Source organism: Bombina bombina, chromosome 6, assembly GCF_027579735.1.
Source record: "Bombina bombina isolate aBomBom1 chromosome 6, aBomBom1.pri, whole genome shotgun sequence".
Taxonomy (NCBI): Eukaryota; Metazoa; Chordata; class Amphibia; order Anura; family Bombinatoridae; genus Bombina; species Bombina bombina.
In genome coordinates, this window is record NC_069504.1 from 462,886,396 (window position 1) to 462,912,124 (window position 25,729).

Consider the following 25,729-nt stretch of genomic DNA (forward strand, 5'->3'; position numbering starts at 1 on the left):
CTAAATTAATTTCCACTTTTAAGAAATTTTAGGCAGACTTGTTCTCTGTGGGTTATTTGTCATCAAAGTCAAAATCTATATACTGTAGGTTCATACCCCAAGCAAGGATGTATTCTGGCTAAGGGTAACCAGGCCTTTATCTGTATCAGCAAAATTTGAATGGTAGTTCTATGGCATAATATTTTATTGATTCATTTTATTGCAAATAAGTTATCCCTTGTTATCTAGCGGGGTGCATAATCCCAAGGCATTCAGTTTTGAGAAATGAGACATTTACGAGCTAAAATTAAAGGGGGGAGGTGAAATTAAATTTACTATTTGACCCAAGCACTGTACAAACTTTTCCTAGTTTTGGGTTAGTTTTAAAGATAAATTATTTTAAAACTAGATTACATTATTGTACAAAATGATGGTGAAGTAAAATTCCATTAAAATATGAAACTTAAAGTGACAGTAAATCCTAGCGTTTGTGCAACAAATAAAGGGGTCTTTCAGTCATGAAGTATAAAAAACTTAATGTTGAAAGTTCCTTTATTTGTTTGCAGTGTTTGCCGTGCTGAGTGCCTTAGGCCGCCCACGGCAGAACGCTATTTTGCACTGTGGTACTCTTAGCCAATAGTGTGCTAGCTATCCAGCATAATGCCAGCTGTCCTGCATATCTGTTGGCTAAGAGTACCTCCGTGCAAAATAGCGTTCTGCCATGAGTGGCCTGAGGCGCTCAGCAAGGCGAACGCTGGAAACAAATAAAGGAACTTTCAGCATGAAGTATTTTATACTTCATGAATGAAAGTCCCCTTTATTTGTTGCACTGGTAATTTGGTAAATCCTAGTGTTTCACAAACGCTAGGATTTACTATCACTTCTTTATGTTTTACTAGTTTATTTACAAAAGTCTGTTTAGGAAATCAAGTAATTTTTTGCACTTAATAATATTAAACACCTCACTGATATACATTTATATTTAATTCAACTTTTCACTTTTATACATTATTCTCACAACCCAGTTTGTTTTTATATTATGATTCTGTTATGTGTGTACATTGTACATAATAATAAGGTTATTTTCCTATTTGTTTTCAGCCTTGTTTTTATATTTTATGTTAAACTAATGCCACATACCAACATACTAAAGTTAGCAGCAGAAAATGAATTTGTGCTGGTAAAAAAAAAATATCATAATTTCCCCATTCATATACAAAGCTTCTCACAGGGATTATGGCAATAATGATAAATTGTAGAAAATATTCCCTGGCACTATCATTGGACTAAACTATTGTGTTTAATTAGGTATTATTCTTGTTGTATGGTCTAGAACTCCATTACAATAAAAATGTATCTTTGTAATTATGTTTTCGGTTAAGTAATATAAAATGTGTAAACAGTGAGCGGCAGTACATTTAAATTGTTCTTTATTTATTATATCTATGGGAGATGCTTAGGCTGATACTGGTATTAAAAGTATATGGAATCTATCTCTGACATCAAACAATACTGAAAGACATTCTCAACTTACTGAAAAAAGGATACACTGTAGATATAAATTCAGATTTACAGTCTCTTGAGTAAAGCTGCTAGTTTTACGTGGACTGGTTTAACTAATGTTCCTTGGAAACAAGAATCCTTTAACAAGTTTAATACACTGGTTGCATTGTTAATGTAGCCCTACAAGAGGCCTCTTTTGGAACTGCACAACCATAGACGCTGCGGTACACTTATAGGCCTGACATGGTCAGAGATACTTAATGAAATCGTGCTCACACAGTTTAACATAAATCATTTTAATGTTGCCTTTTTACGTACTATATTTTTTGATAATTAAACTGTATGACATGAAATATATTATCTGATTATTATTACTGTAAAACAAAGCATATATTTATTATATTGAGTTAGAATCTACATTTAAACTTTCAATACATTTTCCTAGCTGTTTTTATATCTTTCTTATTTAAATATCAGTATATCTGTTATATCTGTTTCAAAATAATTTTGTTCATGTTAACTCTTTTGCTGCCAAAGAGATCTGGTAGATTTAACAGTATCTTTCTATGGCTCCATGCAATTAAGAGATAATTTATGATATATGAATCTTAAGTATAGAAAAAAATAAGTTAATTTTTAAAACTTACATTGTTTATAAATCAAATTATAAATAAATCTCATTTTTTTTTCTTTTGGTCACATAAAATATTAAGCCACTCTTTGCAAATATATTTTGGCAAATATTAAGTACTGTAATCATGGGTAATCATAGGTTTATTGTGCTTGAGATAACTTAAATGTCTGTGTGTGTGATTTTTATTGATATCAGCGGACTATGGGGCATATGTATCAAACTCTGAATGGAGCTTGATGCCCCGTGTTTCTGGCGAGTCATCAGACTCGCCAGAAACAGCAGTTATGAAGCAGCGGTCACAAAGACCGCTGCTCCATAACCTGTCCGCCTGCTCTGAGCAGGCGGACAGACTTCGCCGGAAATCAACCCGATCGAGTACGATTGGGTTGATTGACACCCCCCTGCTGGCCGCCTATTGGCCGCGATTCTGCAGGGGGCGGCGTTGCACCAGCAGCTCTTGTGAGCTGCTGGTGCAATGATGAATACGGCGAGCGTATTGTTCACCGTATTCAGCGAAGTCTGGCGGACCTGGAGCTTGATAGATAGGCCCCAATGTGCGCAGTTCCATATGGATAACTCTCTCCCTCTCTCTCTCTCTCTCTCTCTCTCTCTCTCTCTCTCTCTCTCTCTCTCTCTCTCTCTCTCTCTTTCTTTCTCTCTCTCTCTCTATATATATATATTTATATATATATATATATATATATACATTCTGCATAATGTCTAATCTATATGTATTAACAATGTGCAGCACCAGTATCTAAAAGAAACATTGTTATACATGTAGATACACACACACACTCACTACATAGCATACATTTATGCATGCAGATACACACACACTACATAGCATATACTTACACATGCAGATACACACACACACTACATAGCATACACTTACACATGCAGATACACACATACTACATAGCATACACTTATACATGTAGATACACACACTACACAGCATACACTTATACATGCAGATACACACACACACTAAATAGCATACATTTATGCATGCAGATACACACACACTACATAGCATATACTTACACATGCAGATACACACACACACACTACATAGCATACATTTATGCATGCAGATACACACACACTACATAGCATATACTTACACATGCAGATACACACACACTACATAGCATATACTTACACATGCAGATACACAAACACACTACATAGCATACACTTATACATGTAGATACACAAACACACTACATAGCATACACTTATACAGGCAGATACACACATACACACACACACTACACAGCATACACTTATACATGCAGATACACACACACTACATAGCATATACTTACACATGCAGATACACAAACACACTACATAGCATACACTTATACATGCAGATACACACACACACTACACAGCATACACTTATACAGGCAGATACACACACACACTACATAGCATATACTTACACATGCAAATACACAAACACACTACATAGCATACACTTATACATGTAGATACACACACACTACATAGCACACACTTATACATGCAGATACACACACACACACTACACAGCATACACTTATACATGCAGATACACACACACACACACTACACAGCATACACTTATACAGGCAGATACACACACACACTACATAGCATATACTTACACATGCAGATACACACACACACACTACATAGCATATACTTACACATGCAGATACACACACACACTACATAGCATATACTTACACATGCAGATACACACACACACTACATAGCATACACTTATACATGTAGATACACACACACTACACAGCACACACTTATACATTCAGATACACACACACACACTACACAGCATACACTTATACATGCAGATACACACACACACTACATAGCATATACTTACAAATGCAGATACACACACACTACAGAGCATACACTTATATATGCAGATACACACACACACACACACACACTACATAGCATACACTTATACAGGCAGAGACACACACACTACACAGCATACACTTATTCATCAGATACACAGACACTACATAGTATACACTTATACATGCAGATACACACACACACACACTACATAGCATACAATTATGCATGCAGATACAAACACACACACTACATAGCATACACTTATACATGCAGATACACACACACTACATAGCTTACATTTATATATGCAGACACACACTACATAGCATACACTTATGCATGCAGATACATACATGCACTTATACATACAGATACACACGCTACATAGCATACACTTATACATGCAGATACACACTTATAGATACAAATAGACACACACACTACAGAATATATGGGTATCTGGAATTCATTGTATGGGGTCCAGGTGTTGGCAAGCACATTAGCTAGCAGTCTGAAGCTGCCACTGTTCGTTACCCTGGTGTTAGCACTGCTCATCGTATAAAACTAAAGGCCTGCTAGTATTATCACCAGGAATTAGACATCATCACTACCAGAGGTTAGAGGTCACCATTAACTGAGGTCAGAGGGTTTACAGCCTTCTTACTGCTGCTTAACCCACACACCATTCCTTTTCCACAGGGAATCTAACAGGTATATAACCCTGGGAGAGAAAAGCTGCTTCTGAGTATGGGCCCAATAGAATTTAAAAAACAAAACATTTTTTTTATAATGCATGGGGAAATGCAGGACAGATGGCTAGCAACCCGGGACAGTGGGACAGACCCCTAAAATCGGGACTGTCCAGTGAAAATCAGGACAGTTGTGGGGTATGCATTTGTACTTTATAAAAGCTGTGGCATGAATCCTGCACCTATTTAAGTCCTATCACAATGATCTATCACTGCCCAAGTATAGTTGTTACTTTGTGTGCTCCTGTGTGTGATAGATCGTTGCTTCAATTAGCCTTTTCATGTATGAACCCTGCCTGTCTGACTACTCTGCCTGTTTAACCCCTAAATTGCTGGATTGATTACTGCTGCTGAACCCTGCTTGTCTGACTACTCTGCCTGTTTAAACCCTAAATTGCTGGATTGATTACTGCTGCTGAACTCTGCTTGTCTGACTACTCTGCTTATTAACCCCTGTTGTTCTGGATTGCCTCTTTGTTGCCGAACCCTGCCTGACCATTCTAGTGGTGTGCCCAAGTTGGACTGCTTTACCATTGCCAAACCCTGCCTGCCTGACCATTCTAGTGGTTTGCCCTTGAATTGCTTTACTGTTGCCAAGCTTTGCCTGTCTGACCATTCTAGTAATTTGCCTTCGACTGCTCTGCCGTTGTTGCTGGGGACTGTCCTGCCTGTGGTGAGTGCTGCCTTCCTCATCTTACTAACTTTCTCTGGTCTGGGATATTCCCTATCATTCCGGCTTGACGCCGGGATAACAAGACTACTGGCCGAGTTCGGTCTGATAGAGGAGTATCCCACGAGCATTACATTATACTTCGGCCATGTAGCCAGATGAGGTGGCAAGAGCTGTTTATCTTCAGGGACATATGTTGCGAACCCAAACCACACAGTTGCAGAATATGGATTCCAAGCTAGAGGCTATTACCGCTCAACTCTCCTTACTAGTTACAGCGAGGAATACCGCTCCTGTTGTCTCACCGCCAGTCCCTACTCCTAGTACTGTGACTTCTTCATCTGCTTCTAAAAGTATACCCTGGATACCTTTGCCTGACAAGTATGAAGGTACTACTGATTGCAGGGGTTTTCGTAACCAATGCAGGCTGCAGTTCCGCAATAATCCTCACACCTTTCTGTCTTACTAGTCAAGGGTCACCTTTATTATTTCCTTACTGAAAGACAAGGCCCTAGCCTGGGTCTCTCCCCTTTTGGAACAGAATGCTCCACTCCTGTATAATGCTAATGATTTCATTTCTGCATTACCTTCTGTGTTTGGGACGTCTAGCTGTACCTCTGCTTCAGAATTTTCTCTCCTGGACCTCCGCCAAGGCAATAGAACTGTGGGACAATTTGCCATCGAGTTTTGCACCTTGGCATTTGAAACCACTTGGGATAGCAGTGCTCTCAAGGCAGCCTTTAGGAGGGGTCTGCATGAACGCATCAAACATGAACTCACTTATAGTGATATTCCTTCTTCTTTGGATGACTTTATAATGCTTTGTATCAGTCTGGACTCTCACTTTCAGCAGAGACAAGCTGAGAGAGACAGAACAAGGAGGGTCCTTCCATCCTCTTATTCGTCCGGTTTTGGCAGTATCCTCTACCCCCTCAGTAGCTCCAGTTATCTCAGTGGAGGAACCCATTGTTCTCTCCTCCTTCAAACCTTCAGAGTCTGAAAGACAGAGAAGAAGGAGATTGAGACTATGCTTTTATTGTGGATCCAACTAAAGGACTGTGACATTCGGCCGGGAAAAGCCAAAGCTTAGGGGATAACACAGGGGTACCATTAAGCATGATCTCTACTAAATCCCCTCACTCCTCTCTGATCCTGGTACCTGTTACCCTTACCTTCCTTCAGAATACTGTCCACACTCAAGCCTTTATTGATTCAGGGGCAGCTGGAAACTTCCTGGACCACCATTTCATGATTCAAGCTGGTTTGCCTCTTTTGCAGAAAATACATTGTCTCAAAATAAGTACTCTGGATGGCACCCCCCTTGGTTCAGGGTTGATCCATTTTGAGTCAATACCCCTAACCCTGATTGTGGGAGTCCTTTATACTGAACAGCTGCAGTTCGAGGTCATTCATTCCCCAGCACAGCCTGTCATCATTGGTCTTCCTTGGCTTCGGGTACACAATCCACAGTTTGACTGGGCTGACAACTGGCCTCCTGGGATACCTCCTGTTTCCACTCCTGCCTTGCTAAAGCCACTTCTCTGCTCTGCATCCCCATAGCCAGTATACAGACTCCTCCAAACCTTCCTTCAGTATAAGAAATAAGGAAGAACAGAGGGGCGCCTCATGTGTAATATTATCAAGTTTGTGTGAAAACACACTATAGTAAGAGCCAAGTGGGTACTCACATATTCGTGGAGCACACCAATGTGCTGGTAGGTGCAGGCTGTAGATTTGTCAGGTGTAACAGCTCACCCACAACTAGAATTGCCCGGGTGCTGCAGTAAAAGGATGAAGCATAGACAAATCAAGCACTATATGTGCAGATCACTCAGAGTACAGTTATATCTACTTTGCAAAGTACCAAATGGGTACTCAGTTGCTGGCTTAGCACACCAATGTGCTGGTAGAAGCAGGCTAGCAAATTGAGGGAAGGTGTGTCAGTTCACCCCAAGGAAGGTCTTCCCAATAAGCAGTATCCAAATACAAGGATGTCTTAATGGTTAAGCTCCCATATGATAACAATGAAAGCAGGCAGGCAAGGTGTGTCCACTCAGAGTTATTTTTCCTCATAAATGGTATTTATTATGAAAACAAATTAAAAACAAAATACAAAAGAGTGGAATAGGGGTATTTCAATATCCCCCTAAACATGCAATGCGTTTCTCGGCATAACACGCCGTTTCCTCAGGCGTGTTATGCATTATGTATTTTAACAAACAGTCTCTTCTCTCACTGAATTGACAAAACAGAACAAAGACTGTAAATATTGACCTTCTGAAGCCATAAATGCCTTCTCTTGTCTGAAAAAGGCTTTCTGTTTTGCTCCACCATCCTGATCTTGACCTGCAGTTCACTTTAGAGGTTTATGCCTCCGAGATATGGGCTGGAGCAATTCTAACCCAAAGGGATCCTTTGACTTCCGAGTCACACCCTGTAGCCTTTTTCTCTAAATGCTTTACTCTTGCTGAGAGTAATTACGATGTGGGTAATTGTGAACTCTTAGCCATTAAGATGGCTTTGACTGAATGGCGTCATTGGTTAGAGGACACCGCCAATCCCATTCAGATTTTTACCGACCACAAGAATCTGACTTATCTAGAGACTACTCATTGACTCAATCCTCGACAGGCCAGATGGGCCTTGTTCTTTTCACATTTTAACTTTGTGGTCTCTTATCTTCCTGGGACCAAGAACAAGAAGGCGGACGTCTTTTCCCATCAGTTCCATCACTAAAGTGACTCCTCTGAAGCTCCTATTGAACACATCATTCCTCCCTCCTGTGTGGTTGCTCAACTAAATACCACCCTTCTGCAAAGATAACAATGTGCCCAGTCTAGTAAACCTCCTGGAGCCCCCGTGGCCTCCTATATCCTCTTTGTGCCTCTGAACCTATGCACCCCTGTGCTATCCTGGGCTCATGATAGTAAACTATCAAGACATCCTTGTTTGACTAGGACTTTTAAGCGTCTTCCCCAACAAGTATGGTGGCCTACTAAGAAGTCTGACGCTCAGGATTTTGTGAAAGCCTACACAACTTGTGCTGCCAACAAAACTCCCCGATCCTTGCCTCCTGGCTTGCTCCAACCATTGTCCATTCCCAAACAACCATGGGAATTGACATGGCATGTGGTATGACTTCATGGCACTTCTGTGAATATTGTTTCCGACAGAGGTCCACTGTTCACCTCTACCTTTTGGAGAGCCTTTGTAAGTTGCTTGGAACCACTGTTTCCTTGTCGTCTGGCTATCATCGTCAGACCAATGGACTAACTGAGAGAGTAAACCAGGATCTTGAAGCTTACCTTAGAGCCTTTGTCAAAGCTCGCCATATAAACTGGTCTGAATTGTTACCCCTAGCTGAGCTGGCAAGAAACACTCATTGGCACTCTTCTCTTAGATGTTCTCCATCTCAAGCAAGGTATCAACCTCGTGTCTTCCCTCTTTCTGCTCAGTCCACTAGGGTTCCTGCTGCAGACCCGACAGGTCACTGGACTCACCACTCATTGGCAACGTATTCGCTCTCAGCTACATTCAGCTGCCTCTAGATATAAGAAGTTTGCTGATCCTCATAAAGCTTCTGTACGTGCCATCCCAGTGGGTGAACGTGTTTGGATCTCTACTGAACATATTCGTCTATGTCAACCCTGTCACAAAGGGTTACTCTGTGGCAGATCTTTCCTGGGTTCCTGCTCATGATGAGCATGCCCCTTCCTTGGTCCTCAGATTACATGCTGCTCATCCTTTGAGGCTGACTCTGGTTCCCGAGGGAACCCTTGAGAAGGGGGCTAGGTCACGCCGCGCTGCTCTAGCCGTTGCTAGGGGTGCAATGTCTCCTTACCTGTTCATTGCCAGGGGTTGTGTCGGGTCCAGATGCATGCGGTGCTGACGTCATCGCCGCATATTCCTCTCTCCCTGATGCCGGTCCGGATGCCTGTGGTGCGAATCCTGCACCTATGTAAGTCCTGTCACAACGATCTATCACTGGCCAAGTATAGGTGTTACTGTGTGTGTTCCTGGGTGTGATAGATCACTGCTTCAATTAGCCTTTTCGTGTTTGAACCCTGCCTGTCTGACTACTCTGCCTGTTTAACCCATAAATTGCTGGATTGATTACTGCTGCTGAACTCTGCTTGTCTGGACTATTCTGCTTATTAACCCCTGTTGTTCTGGATTGCCTCTTTGTTGCCGAACCCTGCCTGCCTGACTATTCTAGTGGTTTGCCCTTGGATTGCTTTACTGTTGCCAAGCCAGTGCCTGTCTGACCATTTTAGTGATTTGCCTTGGACTGCTTTGCTGTTGCCGCTGGGGACTGTCTAGCCTGTGGTGAGTGCCGCCTTCCTCATCTTACCTAACTTTCTCTGCTCTGGTATATTCCCTATCATTCTGGCTCAACGATGGGATAACAAGACTACTGGTCGAGTTTGGTCTGATAGAGGAGTATCCCACAAGCAGTACAGTAGGTTTAAAAAAAAAAACAACAAACCCTGTGAATTAATAATAACAGCACCAAAGCATCAAATTCTATGTACAAACAGATTTTTTTTTAATTTTTAAAAGTTGTGGCTAAAGATTAGAAAAACAATATTCTTCTAAAGGGGTTATTATAATTTGTATATTACAGATTATTTGTTTCTGTAATTTGGTCATGCAAGATATACAAGAGTAGCATGGATGGTATTTTTAAGATTAATATTATCTTCCAGCAGACAAAGGAAACCTCAGCTACACTGCATGATAGTTGGAAATTACACAAAGACATGTGAACTAGTATAATCTGTTTCATCTGGTGTTACGAATTGAAAACAGAAATGTAAATAAATAATTCTTGCATGGCTCTGATTGGTCCATTGTTCACTGTAGATATTAAAATTGTTCAATGTGTGAGTAAATAAATGCTAAAATAGCTTGCGACAGCTTCTTCCTATACTTTTTTATTGTGTAATAAATGTGTGTATATATATATATATATATATATATATATATATATATATATATATATATATATATATATATATATATATATATATATATATGGTGTATTTATGTATTTTTATTTATTTTACAGGAATTTTTGCATACCTGAACTACTGTGTTCCACGTACCAGAAGAGAAATTATAGAGACTCTCATAGTGGGACTACAAAGACTAGAATATAGGGGATACGATTCAGCAGGTACAGTATATTATGACTTTTCCCTTTAATATGCATGAAAAAGAGTACAAAATTACGGTCAGAATATGTATAATATGTATTAATCTGATCAAGGGCCAGATTATGAGTGGTGACTTAACAGTTACGTGAGAGTGATAAGGGGTTTTATCATGGTGGTTAGCACGTGTCGGATTTTCCACTAATATTACAAGTTAAAGCAATCACGATTTACGCTAGAAGGATTACCATGTACTCAGAGCTCTGGTTAACTGTTCGTGAAACAAAAAAGTGTCACAACATACATCAAAAATACATTACAAAATATAGTTACACTCATGATAACACCATCTAATAAAAATTATTAAAAAAAATATTGCACACAATAGATCTTTCACTCCTCACATTCAGTCTTTAGCTAAAGCCTGCTGCTTCCACCTTATAAACATCTCTAAAATTAGACATTTCCTTACACAAGACACAACTAAGATTTTAATCCACTCTCACATCCTTTCCCTCCTTGATTACTGCAACTCTGTCCTCGCTGGTCTCCCCAGCTGCTGCCTAGCTCCTTTACAATCCATAATGAATGCCTCTGCCAGGCTCATCTTCCTTACATGTCGCTCCTCATCTGCTGCACCTCTCTGCCAATCCCTTCACTGGCTTCCTCTTGCCTCTAAGATTAAACACAAAATTCTCACTCTGACATACAAAACCTTCAACTGCATTGCTCCCCCCTATATCTCAGACCTTGTCTCCAGATATTCTCCCTCCCGTTCTCTTCGCTCTGCTCATGACCTCTTACTCTCCTCCTCTCTTGTTACCTCCTCACACTCCCATTTACAGGACCTCTCCAGACTGGCTCCAATCTTGTGGAACTCTCGGCCTTGCTCCACAAGAATATCCCCTAGCTTTGAAAGCTTTAAGCGCCCCCTAAAGACTCTACTGTTAAGGGATGCAAACAACCTACTTACCTTTCTTTATACCAGTTCCTCTCCTCCATTGCTATCCTCTTGAACCCCCTTAGCATGTAAGCCTTAGAGTCCAACTGTTTGTAGATCACCTTCTTAAGAGCTAACTACAACAGTGTGACTCTTGGCAGAGCCCTCTTCCCGTTTGATCCCTATAAATGTTTTGTTGTACTCCGCCAATTTTTATAGCGCTGCAGAATCTGTTGGCGCTCTACAAATAACAGATAATAATAAAAATAAAGATATAAGGGCTAATAGATATGAGATCTCAGGAGTTAGAAAACAAAAAGCAGGTAAAGGGCTTTAACATTGAGATACATACATATACCTCTCTGAAGTGACTGTGTATTTTCTGTAAATATTTCACGTTCCAATGTTCTGCAAATAAGGGAATATATTCTATGCATATATATTATTTCACCTATATATCATATATTATATTATATATATATATATATATATATATATATATATATATATATATATATATATGCAAATAAGGGAATATATTCTATGCATATATATTATTTCACCTACATATTATATATATATATATATATATATATATATATATATATATATATATATATATATATACATACACTGGGCAAGGAGTCCATGTCTGGTTTCCCACAGGGAGACCTCCCCAGGGTCATATTAATTTGCATACAAAGAGAGAAGCGCTCTACCAAGAACGAACAACAGCTCATCAGCTAGTTCTATGGCGATTTACCACCCGGAAGCAGCCTCTTTTAGACTAGTGTGCTTTTCACAAAGGAAATCTTTCCTGAAGTATATCCGTCTTATACCGCCAATTAAGGTCAGTCCAGCCCCGAAATACCAGGCAATTCTCCTCTGAACAAGGAACATGACAACCCCAGACGATCGTTTCGGCCTCATATGGGCCTTGTCAATGAGGTGCAGCCACATTCCTCTAAGCACACTGGGCAAGGAGTCCACGTCTGGTTTCCCCCATCACCCATATGGAGACTTCCCCAGGGTCATACCACCCGGTATTAACTTCAGGAAAGTTTTCCTCTGTGAAAAGCACACTGGTCTAAAAGAGGCTGCTTCCGGGTGGTAAATCGTTATAGAACTAGCTGATGAGCTGTTGTTCATTCCTGGTAGAGCGCTTCTCTCTTTGTATGTAAATTAATATGACCCTGGAGAAGTCTCCCTATGGGTGATGGGGGAAACCAGACGTGGACTCCTTGCCCAGTGTGCTTAGAGGAATGTCGCTGCACCTCACTGACGAGGCCCATAGGAGGCCGAAACGATTGTCTGGGGTTGTCATGTTCCTTGTTCAGAGGAGAATTGTCTGGTATTTTGGGGCTGGACTGACCTTACTTGGCGGGATCAGACTGATATACTTAAGGTAAGTTTTCCTCTGTGAAAAGCACACTGGTCTAAAAGAGGCTGCTTCCGGGTGGTAAATCACCATAGAACTAGCTGATGAGCTGTTGTTGGTTCCTGGTAGAGCGCTTCTCTCTTCATATGCAAATGAAAATGACCCTGGGGAAGTCTCCCTATGGGTGATGGGGGAAACCAGACGTGGACTCCTTGCCCAGTGTGCTTAGAGGAACGTGGCTGCACCTCACTGACGAGGCCCATAGGAGGCCGAAACGATCGTCTGGGGTTGTCATGTTCCTTGTTCAGAGGAGAATTGCCTGGTATTTCGGGGCTGGACTGACCTTACTTGGCGGGATCAGAGTGATATACTTCAGGAAAGTTTTCCTCTGTGAAAAGCACACTGGTCTAAAAGAGGCTGCTTCTGGGTGGTAAATCGTCATCGAACTAGCTGATAAGCTGTTGTTCATTTCTGGTAATGCGCTTCTCTCTTCGTTGGCAAATTAATATGACCCTGGGGAAGTCTCCCTATGGGTGATGGGGGAATCCAGATGTGGACTCCTTGCCCAGTGTGCTTAGAGGAATGTGGCTGCACCTCACTGACGAGGCCCATAGGAGGCCGAAACGATCATCTGGGGTTGTCATGTTCCTTGTTCAGAGGAGATTTGCCTGGTATTTCGGGGCTAGACTGACCTTACTTGGTGGGATCAGACTGATATACTTCAGGAAAGTTTTCCTCTGTGAAAAGCACACAGGTCTAAAAGAGGCTGCTTCCGGGTGGTAAATCGCCATAGAACTAGCTGATGAGCTGTTGTTCGTTCCTGGTAGAGCGCTTCTCTCTTCGTGTGTATATATATATATATATATATATATATATATATATATATATATATATATATATATATTTGTGCTCATAAGTTTACATACCATGGCAGAATTTATGATTTCTTGGCCATTTTTCAGAGAATATGAATGATAACACAAAAACTTTTCTTTCACTCATGGTTAGTCTTTGGCTGATGCCATTTATTATCAATCAACTGTGTTTACTCCTTTTAAATCATAATGACAACAGAAACTACCCAAATGACCCTGATCAAAAGTTTACATACCCTGGTGATTTTGGCCTGATAACATGCACACAAGCTGACACAAAGGGGTTTGAATATCTATTAAAGGTAACCATCCTCACCTGTGATCTGTTTTCTTGTAATTAGTGTGTGTATATAAAAGGTCAATGTTTTTATGGACTCCTTACAGACCCTTGCATCTTTCATCCAGTGCTGACATTTCTGGATTCTGAGTCATGGGGAAAGCAAAAGAATTGTCAAAGGATCTCTGGGAAATGGTAGTTGAACTGTATAAAACAGTAAAGGGATATAAAAAGATATCCAAGGAATTGAGAATGCCAATCAGCAGTGTTCAAACTCTAATCAAGAAGTGGAAAATGAGGGGTTCTGTTGAAACCAAACCACCGTCAGGTAGACCAACTAAAATTTCAGCCACAACTGCCAGGAAAATTGTTTGGGATGCAAACACAAACCCACAAATAACTTCAGGTGAAATACAGGACATGTGATGTGGCTGTTTCAAGATGCACAATAAGGAAGTACTTGAAGAAAGATGGGCTGCATGGCCGAGTCGCCAGAAGAAAGCCATTACTACGCAAATGCCACAAAGTATCCCGCTTACAATACACCAAACAGCACAGGGCCTGGCACAAAGTCATTTGGAGTGATGAGACCAAAATTCAGCTTTTTGGCCAGAACCATAAACGCTACATTTGGAGTGGAGTCAACAAGGCCTATGATGAAAGGTACACCATTTCTACTGTGAAACAGGGAGGTGGATAACTGATGTTTTGGGGAAGTGTGAGCTACAAAGGCACAGGAAATTTGGTCAGAATTGATGGCAAGATGAATGCAGTATGTTATCAAACAGAACGCCTAATTTTCCACTTCTTGATTAGAGTTTGAACACTGCCGAATTGCATTCTAAATTCCTTGGATATCTTTTTATATCCCTTTCCTGTTTTATACAGTTCAACTACCTTTTTCCACAGATCCTTTGACAATACTTTTTCTTTCCCCATGACTCAGAATCCAGAAACGTCAGTGCAGCACTGGATGAAAGATGCAAGGGTCTGTCAGGAGTCCAGAAACTCATTGACCTTTTATGCACACACACTAATTACAAGCAAACAGATCAAAGGTGAGGATGGTTACCTTTAATAGCCATTCAAACCCCTTTGTGTCAACTTGTGTTCATGTTATCAGGCCAAAATCACCAGGGTATGTAAACTTTTGATCAGGATCATTTGGATAGTTTCTGTTGTCATTATGATTTAAAAAGAGTAAACACAGTTGATTGATAATAAATGGCTTCAGCCAAACACTAACCATGAATGAAAGAAAACTTTTTGTGTTATCATTCATATTCTCTGAAAAATGGCCAAGAAATCATAAATTCTGCCAGGGTATGTAAACTTATGAGCATGACTGTATATAGGTATTGATGTATGTATTGTACCAAAATTCCATCAGATATATGTATTTATGAAAAAATATAGAGCATATTCTTCTATGTGAAGAACATTGGAATGTGAAATATTCATATTTTCATGTGGGGTTAGTGCACTTGAGAATATGCCATCAGGTTTGCGCACGAGTTGGGTGTTTATTTCCACTTTCTTTGCTTTATTGACTTATATGGGGGAATTGGGGGAATTGGTTATCGCACGCACTATAGCCTAAATTCAGCATCTTAAGAACGTTGGGTTAGCACTCAAGCAAAAATAGTTTACTTTCAACTCATAATACAAGCACAACCCAACACACACAAAAAGCTTACTTCTAGCGCAGTTAACGCTCGTGCGGGATCCTTAAATAGCGCACCACTTGTAATCTAACCCTAAATGGGTATGATTTAATACATAAAGTAACTGAATTAGACATTACCAAAAAAGGTTTATTTTTCTATTAAAATTAAAAAATAGGAAGTCAATACACCTTCTCTGTTTGGTACATTTACCAAGTCGTAGCTGTATGGCTAACAACCTTGTACCAGTGATAGTTATTAGACTGTCCCTCCTATGCAATAACTTGCAGTGCACATTGGTTTTATTACAATTACTTTTAAAATTAAATATAAGAAAGAAGCCTAATGATTTATTTCTCAATCCTTTCTTTAAACCCTTGGTTAACCATTGTACGTTCACATTAAATCATCTATTCTGTTAGATATTCCTTTAATTAGTCTTTTTAACCATAATAGTATATCATTGTTTTGTTTTTTTCACATGTTTACATGTAGGTGTGGCCTTGGATAGAAATAATAATGAAGACAAAGAAAGACATATCAAGCTGATCAAGAAAAAGGGAAAAGTGAAGGCTCTGAATGAAGAACTTAATAGTAAGTATAAAGCTTTTGGGATTGAGTTATAAATTATTTATTCTGTTATTTCCACTATGTAGACGAATATTGTAAGGTTGACAATATTTAAACTAACAATGAAATTCCATTTTAGTTGTAAACTTTGCCACAATAGTTATTTAATTCTTTATGGACTTTTGGTGTTGTTATCATTTAACAAAGTTTATGATGCAGTCACATATAGGCCGTATGTGTTATTTGTATTTTTATTATATTTGTGTTGACCAACTTTTTAATGTAAACATTAGTTTTTTCCACTATGGAGGGCTTCTGAGCAAATTTTAGAAACACTACTTGTCAAAACAAAATATAAATACTAAGCTTTTATATAAACTGTTAAAAAGAGTAATGTTTTAGCTGGATATATATGATTTTTTGGGGGGTTTCACAGGTGTCAATAACTGATGATAACTTGGTAGAATAATGTACTTGTGTTATTGCAGAGAGAGCTGGAGGAAGGTTGTGAAATAAAGAAGGGCTTTCTGACCCTCGTGATGATGGGGTGTGCGAGGGATAAGGGAGGTTGTTAGAGGAAGTTGTTGATTGGCAAGCTGAAGAGGAAGGTTTGCTATTGTGATGTTTGTGTTGGTATTGTAGGGCCCTGAAAGGAGAAACTCTTCTGCACCAGCTTATTTCACTATTGATGTGTTTTCTAATATTTGATTTAAACAAAAAGTAAACTTTTACAAATTTAAAAAAATAAAGGAGAAATGTTCTTTATATAGAAGTAGCATTTTTATTTCACAATATTATTGGGGTACCAATGCTTGCCCTGCCCCTTATATGAATTGTCCAGTTTTGGCAAATTGTGTCAGTATGTTTATAGTTACAGTTAGTTGTGAATTGGTGGTGGCAAAAAAAGATGCACAAAGACTACAAGTTTTGGATACTCTTTATCATTGCCTGGATGGATTCAGCTCAAGGTGTTTTTGGTGAACCAAGGACTTATCCCACGTAATTTTTATTTTGCTTGGGGAAACATTTTGCACTTTATTTATGTATTAATGAATAATATTTGTAATGTTGAGAAGTGTGAATAAAGTTGGACTGTAGTCTTTTCACCCCAACATTTATGTGCTTTGTTCTCAGTATGGATGTTGCAAGCATATTTAACACCCATTAATTATTCTCAGGTTAAGACTTAGATACATAAATAAAGGACATTCTCACAAAATTTCAATCTGCTACTTTTCCATCAGCACACTATTGCTACTTCATGGGAAACATTATATTATAGAACTAAGTACTCAAAAATGCATCCCTGATTTACACACATACTGTGTTCTGCTTGGACAATTGGGTGAACACATGCAGTTAATTGGGGGGCTGTTTTGTACCTCCTGGGAGTTAGGTTGGTGAAACCTGCTATACATTATTGCAGATGTGATGCACACTGACATGTCAAATCCCCACACTCCATATGTAATATAGAAAAGCTATTTTAAAACAGTTTCATGTTTTAAATATTGTACAAAAAAACTTTTCTTTTATGTCTTTTTTTTTTTTTGTACAACTATTCATTAGCTCTGTGTACAACATTCTTTCAACACCCAATTGTGTCTTAGTACAAAGCAGGATCTTGCATATAAATCTGAATTAGACATGCAACTGTACCCATTACCTACTATTCATTTGTATAATTGTAGCCATATGTGCCCATGCTATTGCCTGTAACATTGTAGGTTGTAAAAATAAATCATGAGCAAAATTAACTGCATTACTAACCATCAGTGATGAAGCTTTTCAATGATTTGTATACATGTAATGAACAAGCTAAATTTGCTTTACAGAACAAGACGGACTGGATTTAAAGGAAGAATTCAAAACACATTTTGGCATTGCGCACACACGTTGGGCAACACATGGAGTACCTAATGCTGTTAATAGCCATCCGCAACGCTCTGATGAAAATAATGGTAAGATCAACTATGATATATACGATTGTTTATAGTATGTGGGTTCTATAGTTTATTAAAGCTGTTTAACTTTTTGAAATGTTTCAGACAGGAGATTGGGGGGTTTGTTTACCAAAGCAAATTAAAGGGATTTAACCCTGCAAGAGAAAACTGCAACATCTTTGTTTAATAATAAAATACATAAAAAATACATATTTAACAAGATGACAGGTATCAAGGGCTTCAATGTGTCATATTTGCTGTAGAAAATATAACATTCACAATTTCATCTTCTTTATTTTTAGAGGTTTGTTTTTTTTATTTTGGTAGCATTTTATAGTCTGGCTAGATGGGTTATTTAGTACTTAGATCTTGGTAATCATGAAATCCTATAATGAATAATGAGAGAAGTAGGAAAGGGAGAGTAATAAAATGTATTACTGTTCATACGTTGGTTCTATATTTTATCTTACAGAATTTGTGGTTATTCATAATGGAATCATTACAAATTATAAGGATTTGAGAAAATTTCTGGTAAGTTTCTTCTGTTTAGTTTTATATTATTTGTATTTTATATTGGGCACAGGGGAAAGAAATTATAATTATTAAGTAATTGTAGTAAATATTACAATGTATGATTATAATTATTTTTCTCTTCTTTTGTATACCTTTTTTGTCTTATATCGTTGTTTAAGTTTGTCATCAACTACTAAAAATGCATAAAAGGAGCAGGAGCTACAGAGAGTCACGTTGTGCAAATGAGCCAGTAGTTTAGGGCACCTGCTATACCTCTTACTTACAATCGGCTAGATTACGAGTCTTGCGTTAGCCTTAAAAAGCAGCGTTGAGAAGTCCCAACGCTGCTTTTTAACGCCCACTGGTATTACGAGTCTGGCAGGTACAGGTGTACCGCTCACTTTTTTTCCGCAACTCGAGCATACCGCAAATCCACTTACGTAAATTGCGTATCCTATCTTTTCAATAGGACTTGCATAACGCCGGTATTACGAGTCTTGGAAAAAGTGAGCGGTACACCCTCTCCTTTCAAGACTCCTACTGGATTTAAAAGTCAGTAGTTAAGAGTTTTATGGGCTAACGCCGTAACATAAAACTCTTAACTAAAGTGATAAAAAGTACACTAACACCCATAAACTACCTATTAAACCCTAAACCGAGGCTCCCCCCCCCCACATCGCAAACACTTAAATACATTTTTTAACCCTAATCTGCCGACCAGACATCGCCGCCACTTCAATAAATATATTAACCCCTAAACCGCCGCACTCCTGCATCGCAAACATTAGTTAAATTTTATTAACCCCTAATTTGCTGTCCCTAACATCGCCGACACCTACCTACATTTATTAACCCCTAATCTGCCGCCCCCAATGTCGCCGCAACTATATTAAAGTTATTAACCCCTAAACCTGTCTAACCCTAACACCCCCTAACTTAAATATAATTTAAAATAATCTAAATAAAATATCTACAATTAACTAAATTATTCCTATTTAAAACTAAATACTTACCTATAAAATAAACCCTAAGATAGCTACAATATAACTAATAGTTACATTTGTATCTAGCTTAGGGTTTATATTTATTTTACAGGCAACTTTGTATTCATTTTAACTAGGTACAATAGTTATTAACTACTTAATAACTTTCTAGTTCAAATAAATACAAATATACCTGTGAAATAAAACCTAACCTAAGTTACAATTACACCTAACACTAAACTATCATTAAATAAATTAACTAAATTAACTACAATTAATTACAATTAAATTAAATAAACTAAAGTACGAAAAAAACCACTAAATTACAGAAAATAATAAAATAATTACAAGTTTTTTAAACTAATTACTAATCTAATCCCCCCTAATAAAATAAAAAAGCCCCCCAATATAAAAAAACCTACCCTATACTAAATTATAAATAGCCCTTAAAAGGGCCTTTTGCGGGGCATTGCCCCAAAGTAATCAGCTCCTTTACCTGTAAAATAAAAATACAATACCCCCCCAACATTAATACCCACCTCCCACACAACCAACCCTACTCTAAAACCCACCCAATCCCCCCTTAATAAAACCTAACACTAACCCCTTGAAGATCACCCTACCTTGAGATGTCTTCACCCAACCGGGCAGAAGTGGTCCTCCAGACGGTCCGAAGTTTTTATCCTATCCGGGCAGAAGAGGTCCTCCAGATGGGCAGAAGTCTTCATCCAGGCAGCATCTTCTATCTTCATCCATCCGGAGCAGAGCGGGTCCATCTTCAAGACATCCGATGTGAAGTATCCTCTTCTTTCCGATGACTAACACTAAATGACGGTACCTTTAAGTGACGTCATCCAAGATGGCGTCCCTTCAATTCCGATTGGCTGATAGAATTCTATCAGCCAATCAGAATTAAGGTAGAAAAAATCCTATTGGCTGATCCAATCAGCCAATAGGATTGAGCGTGCATTCTATTGGCTGATTGGAACAGCCAATAGAATGCAAGCTCAATCCTATTGGCTGATTGGATCAGCCAATAGGATTTTTTCTACTTTAATTCCGATTGGCTGATAGAATTCTATCAGCCAATAGGAATTGAAGGGACACCATCTTGGATGACGACACTTAAAGGTACCGTTATTTAGTGTTAGTCTTCGGAAAGAAGAGGATGCTCTGCGTCAGATGTCTTGAAGATGGACCCTCTCCGCTCTGGATGGATGAAGATAGAAGATGCCGCCTGGATGAAGACTTCTGCCCGTCTGGAGGACCTCTTCTGCCCAGATAGGATGAAGACTTTGGATCATCTGGAGGACCCCTTCTGCCCGGTTGGGTGAAGACGTCTCAAGGTAGGTTGATCTTCAAGGGGTTAGTGTTAGGTTTTATTAAGGGGGGATTGGGTGGGTTTTAGAGTAGAGTTGGGTGTGTGGGTGGTGGGTTTTAATGTTGGGGGGGGTATTGTATTGCTTTTACAGGTAAAAGAGCTGATTACTTTGGGGCAATGCCCCGCAAAAGGCCCTTTTAAGGGCTATTTGTCATTTAGTATAGGGTAGGGATTTTTTTTTTTATTTTTAGGGGCTTTTTTATTTTATATGGGGGATTAGATTAGGTGTAATTATTTTATTATTTTCTGTAATTTAGTAGGGGGGATTTTCGTACTTTAGTTTATTTTATTTTATTTAATTGTAATTAATTGTAGTTCATTTAGCTAATTTATTTAATGATGGTGTAGTGTTAGGTGTAATTGTACCTTAGGTTAGGTTTTATTTTACAGGTAAATTTGTTTTTATTTTAACTAGGAAGTTATTAAATAGTTAATAACTATTTAATAACTATTGTACCTAGTTAAAATAAATACAAAGTTGCCTGTAAAATAAAAATAAACCCTAAGCTAGCTACAATGTAACTATTATATTGTAGCTATCTTAGGGTTTATTTTATATGTAAGTATTTAGTTTTAAATAGAAATTATTTAGTTAATTGTAGTAATTTTATTTAGATTATTTAAAATTATATTTAAGTTAGGGGGGTGCTAGGGATAGGGTTAGACTTAGGTTTAGGGGTTAATATATTTATTATAGCAGCGGCGATGTTGTGGGCAGCAGATTAGGGGTTAATAAATATAATGTAGGGTTCGGCGATGTTGGGGGCATCAGATTAGGGGTTCATAAGTATAATGTAGGTGGCGTCAGTGTCCGGAGCGGCAGATTAGGGGTTAATAATATTATGCAGGTGTCGGCGATGTCGGGGGCTGCAGATTATGGGTTAATAAGTGTAATATTAGGGGTGTTTAGACTCGGGGTTCATGCTAGGGTGTTAGGTGTAGACATAACTTTTATTTCCCCATAGGAATCAATGGGGCTGCCTTAGGAGCTGAACGCTGCTTTTTTGCAGGTGTTAGACTTTTTTTCAGCCGAATCTGCCCCATTCATTCCTATGGGGAAATCGTGCATGAGCACATTTTGCCAGCTCACCGCTACCGTAAGCAGCGCTGGTATTGAGGTGAGATGTGGAGCTAAATTTTGCTCTACGCTCACTTTTTTGCGGCTAACGCCGGGTTTAAAAAAACCTGCAATACCAGAGTTGTTTGTAGGTGAGCAGTGAGACAAAACTGCGCGTTAGCACCGCACCCCTGTTACCGCAAAACTCATAATCTAGGTGAATGTAACTACAGGACCCACCATTTTGATATGCTAAAAGAACTAAACTTACTGTCGCTGGAATCCAGACGCATCCTCCATCTGTCCTGCCTTGTGTTTAAAAGCTTTTCTGGGAAGCTCCCACCCTATCTGAGCAGAATGCTCTCACCAGTTATTCCCACCTCCTATAACCTCCGATCCAGTACAAGCACATTATTTAGCTTGCCTCAATACAAAAAGAAAGTAGCTCGAACCTCCTTTTCCTACAGAGCATTATGGAACGACCTCCCGCACACTTTCAAACCTTCCCCATGCCTAATATCCTTTAAGAGATCCCTCTCTACATATCTCAAAACAGAATGCACCTGTCATGGTTGACATTTCCTACCTGTTCTATGTTAAATTTTTGTGCATATATTGTGTATTATTATTGTTTTTGTAATTTATTGTACCCATTGTATCAATGCAATGTTTTGTGTACCCAGGACATACTTGAAAATGAGTGAAATCTCAACGTATCTTTCCTGGTAAAATATTTTATAAATAAATACTTAAATTTTAACACAATTTGAGCATTTTAAATATTTTGGAAGAAATCTGGAAAGATAACTTTAAGTATAGAGTATTCTCAATTGGTATGAATTGAAAATAAACAGAATAATAACGTGACTTAAAGAGACATTTTACGTAAACATTTTTCTATCATGCAAATAAAAGAGTAGCATTTACACACATCTTTTTTCCATCAATTTCCTTACGGCTAGATTTAGAGTTTTGTCGGTAACGACCCGCGTAGCTAACGCTGGCTTTTTTTTCCCCGCACCTTTTAAATACCGCTGGTATTTAGAGTTCACAGAAGGGCTGCATTAGGCTCCAAAAAGGGAGCGTATAGCATATTTACCGCCACTGCAACTCTCAATACCAGCGGTGCTTACGGACGCGGCCAGCTTAAAAAACGTGCTCGTGCACGATTCCCCCATAGAAAACAATGGGGCCGTTTGAGCTGAAAAAAAACCTAACACCTGCAAAAAAGCAGCGTTCAGCTCCTAACGCAGCCCCATTGTTTCCTATGGGGAAACAGTTTCTAAGTCTGCACCTAACACTCTAACATGTACCCCGAGTCTAAACACCCCTAACCTTACACTTATTAACCCCTAATCTGCTGCCCCCGCTATCGCTGACCCCTGCATATTTTTTTAACCCCTAATCTGCCGCTCCGTACACCGCCGCAACCTACGTTATCCCTATGAACCCCTAATCTGCTGCCCCTAACACCGCCGACCCCTATATTATATTTATTTAACCCCTAATCTGCCGCCCCCAACGTTGCCTCCACCTACCTACACTTATTAACCCCTAATCTGCCGACCGGACCTCACCGCTACTATAATAAATGTATTAACCCCTAATCCGCCTCACTCCCGCCTCAATAACCCTATAATAAATAGTATTAACCCCTAATCTGCCCTCCCTAACATCGCCGACACCTAACTTCAAGTATTAACCCCTAATATGCCGACCGGACCTCACTGCTACTCTAATAAATTTATTAACCCCTAAAGCTAAGTCTAACCCTAACACCCCCCTAAGTTAAATATAATTTAAATCTAACGAAATAAATTAACTCTTATTAAATAAATTATTCCTATTTAAAGCTAAATACTTACCTGTAAAATAAACCCTAATATAGCTACAATATAAATAATAATTATATTGTAGCTATTTTAGGATTTATTTTTATTTTACAGGCAACTTTCAATTTATTTTAACTAGGTACAATAGCTATTAAATAGTTATTAACTATTTAATAGCTACCTAGCTAAAATAAAGATAAATTTACCTGTAAAATAAAAACTAACCTAAGTTACAATTACACCTAACACTACACTATACTTTAATAAATTTAAAACTAAATACTTACCTGTAAAATAAACCCTAAGATAGCTACAATGTAATTAATAATTACATTGTAGCTATTTTAGGATTTATATTTATTTTACCAGTAACTTGGTATTTATTTTAGCTAGTTAGAATAGTTATTAAATAGTTATTAACTATTTAATAACTACCTAGCTAAAAGAAATACAAAATTACCTGTAAAATAAATCCTAACCTAAGTTACAATTAAACCTAACACTACACTATCATTAAATTAATTAAATAAATTAACTACAATTAAATATAATTACATAAACTAACTAAAGTACAAAAAATAAAAAAAGCTAAGTTACAAAAAATAAAAAAAATAAGTTACAAACATTTTAAAAATATTACAACAATTTTAAGCTAATTACACCTAATCAAAGCCCCCCAAAATAAAAAAAATGCCCTACCCTATTCTAAATTAAAAAAGTTCAAAGCTCTTTTACCTTATCAGCCCTTAAAAGGGCCTTTTGCGGGGCATGCCCCAAAGAAAACTGCTCTTTTGCCTGTAAAAGAAAAATACAACCCCCCCCACAACATTAAAACCCACCACCCACATACCCCTAATCAAACCCAAACCCCCCTTAAAAAAACCTAACACTACCCCCCTGAAGATCATCCTACCTTGAGTTGTCTTCAGCCAGCCGACCCACCGATGGAACCGAAGAGGAGATCCGGAGCGGCAGAAGTGATCCAATCAGCCAATCAGATTGAGCTCGCATTCTATTGGCTGTTTCGATCAGCCAATAGAATGCGAGCTCAATCTGATTGGCTGATTGGATCAGCCAATCGGATTGAACTTCAATCTGATTGGCTGATTCAATCAGCCAATCAGATTTTTCCTACCTTAATTCCGATTGGCTGATAGAATCCTATCAGCCAATCGGAATTCGAGGGACGCCATCTTGGATGACGTCCCTTAAAGGAGCCTTCATTCGTCGGTAGTCCGTCGGGGAAGAAGGATGTTCCGCGTCGGCGGAATGAAGATGGATCCTGAAGAAGAAGATTGAAGACCCCGCTTGGAAGATGACATCGCCCGGATGGAAGACTTCTTCAGCGCCGCTTGGAAGATGACATTGCCCGGATGGAAGATTTCTTCAGCGCCGCCTGGATGATGACTTCATCGGATGTAAGACTTCTTCAGCGCCCCTTGGAGGATCACTTCTGCCGCTCCGGATCTCCTCTTCGGTTCCTTTGGTGGTCAGCTGGCTGAAGACAACTCAAGGTTGGATGATCTTCAGGGGCTTAGTGTTAGGTTTATTTAAGGGGGGGTTGGGTTAGATTAGGGGTATGTGGGTGGTGGGTTGTAATGTTGGTGGGGGGGTATTGTATGTTTTTTTTTCCAGGCAAAAGAGCTGAATTCTTTGGGGCATGCCCCGCAAAAGGCCCTTTTAAGGGCTGGTAAGGTAAAAGAGCTTTTCTATTTTAATTTTAGAATAGGGTAGGGCATTTTTT

The 25,729-nt window shown here is 38.9% G+C and overlaps 1 protein-coding gene across 1 annotated transcript in view; it reads left to right on the forward strand.

The window, feature by feature from the left end:
* Nucleotides 1-25,729, forward strand: part of GFPT2 (glutamine-fructose-6-phosphate transaminase 2) — a 123,086-nt gene that overhangs the window by 11,979 nt on the left and 85,378 nt on the right. Inside the window, exons 2-5 of the mRNA XM_053717235.1 lie at nucleotides 10,488-10,595; nucleotides 16,202-16,300; nucleotides 18,112-18,237; nucleotides 18,692-18,750. Of these exons, the coding sequence (XP_053573210.1) occupies nucleotides 10,488-10,595; nucleotides 16,202-16,300; nucleotides 18,112-18,237; nucleotides 18,692-18,750 (392 nt within the window). The remainder of the gene's footprint in view (nucleotides 1-10,487; nucleotides 10,596-16,201; nucleotides 16,301-18,111; nucleotides 18,238-18,691; nucleotides 18,751-25,729) is intronic.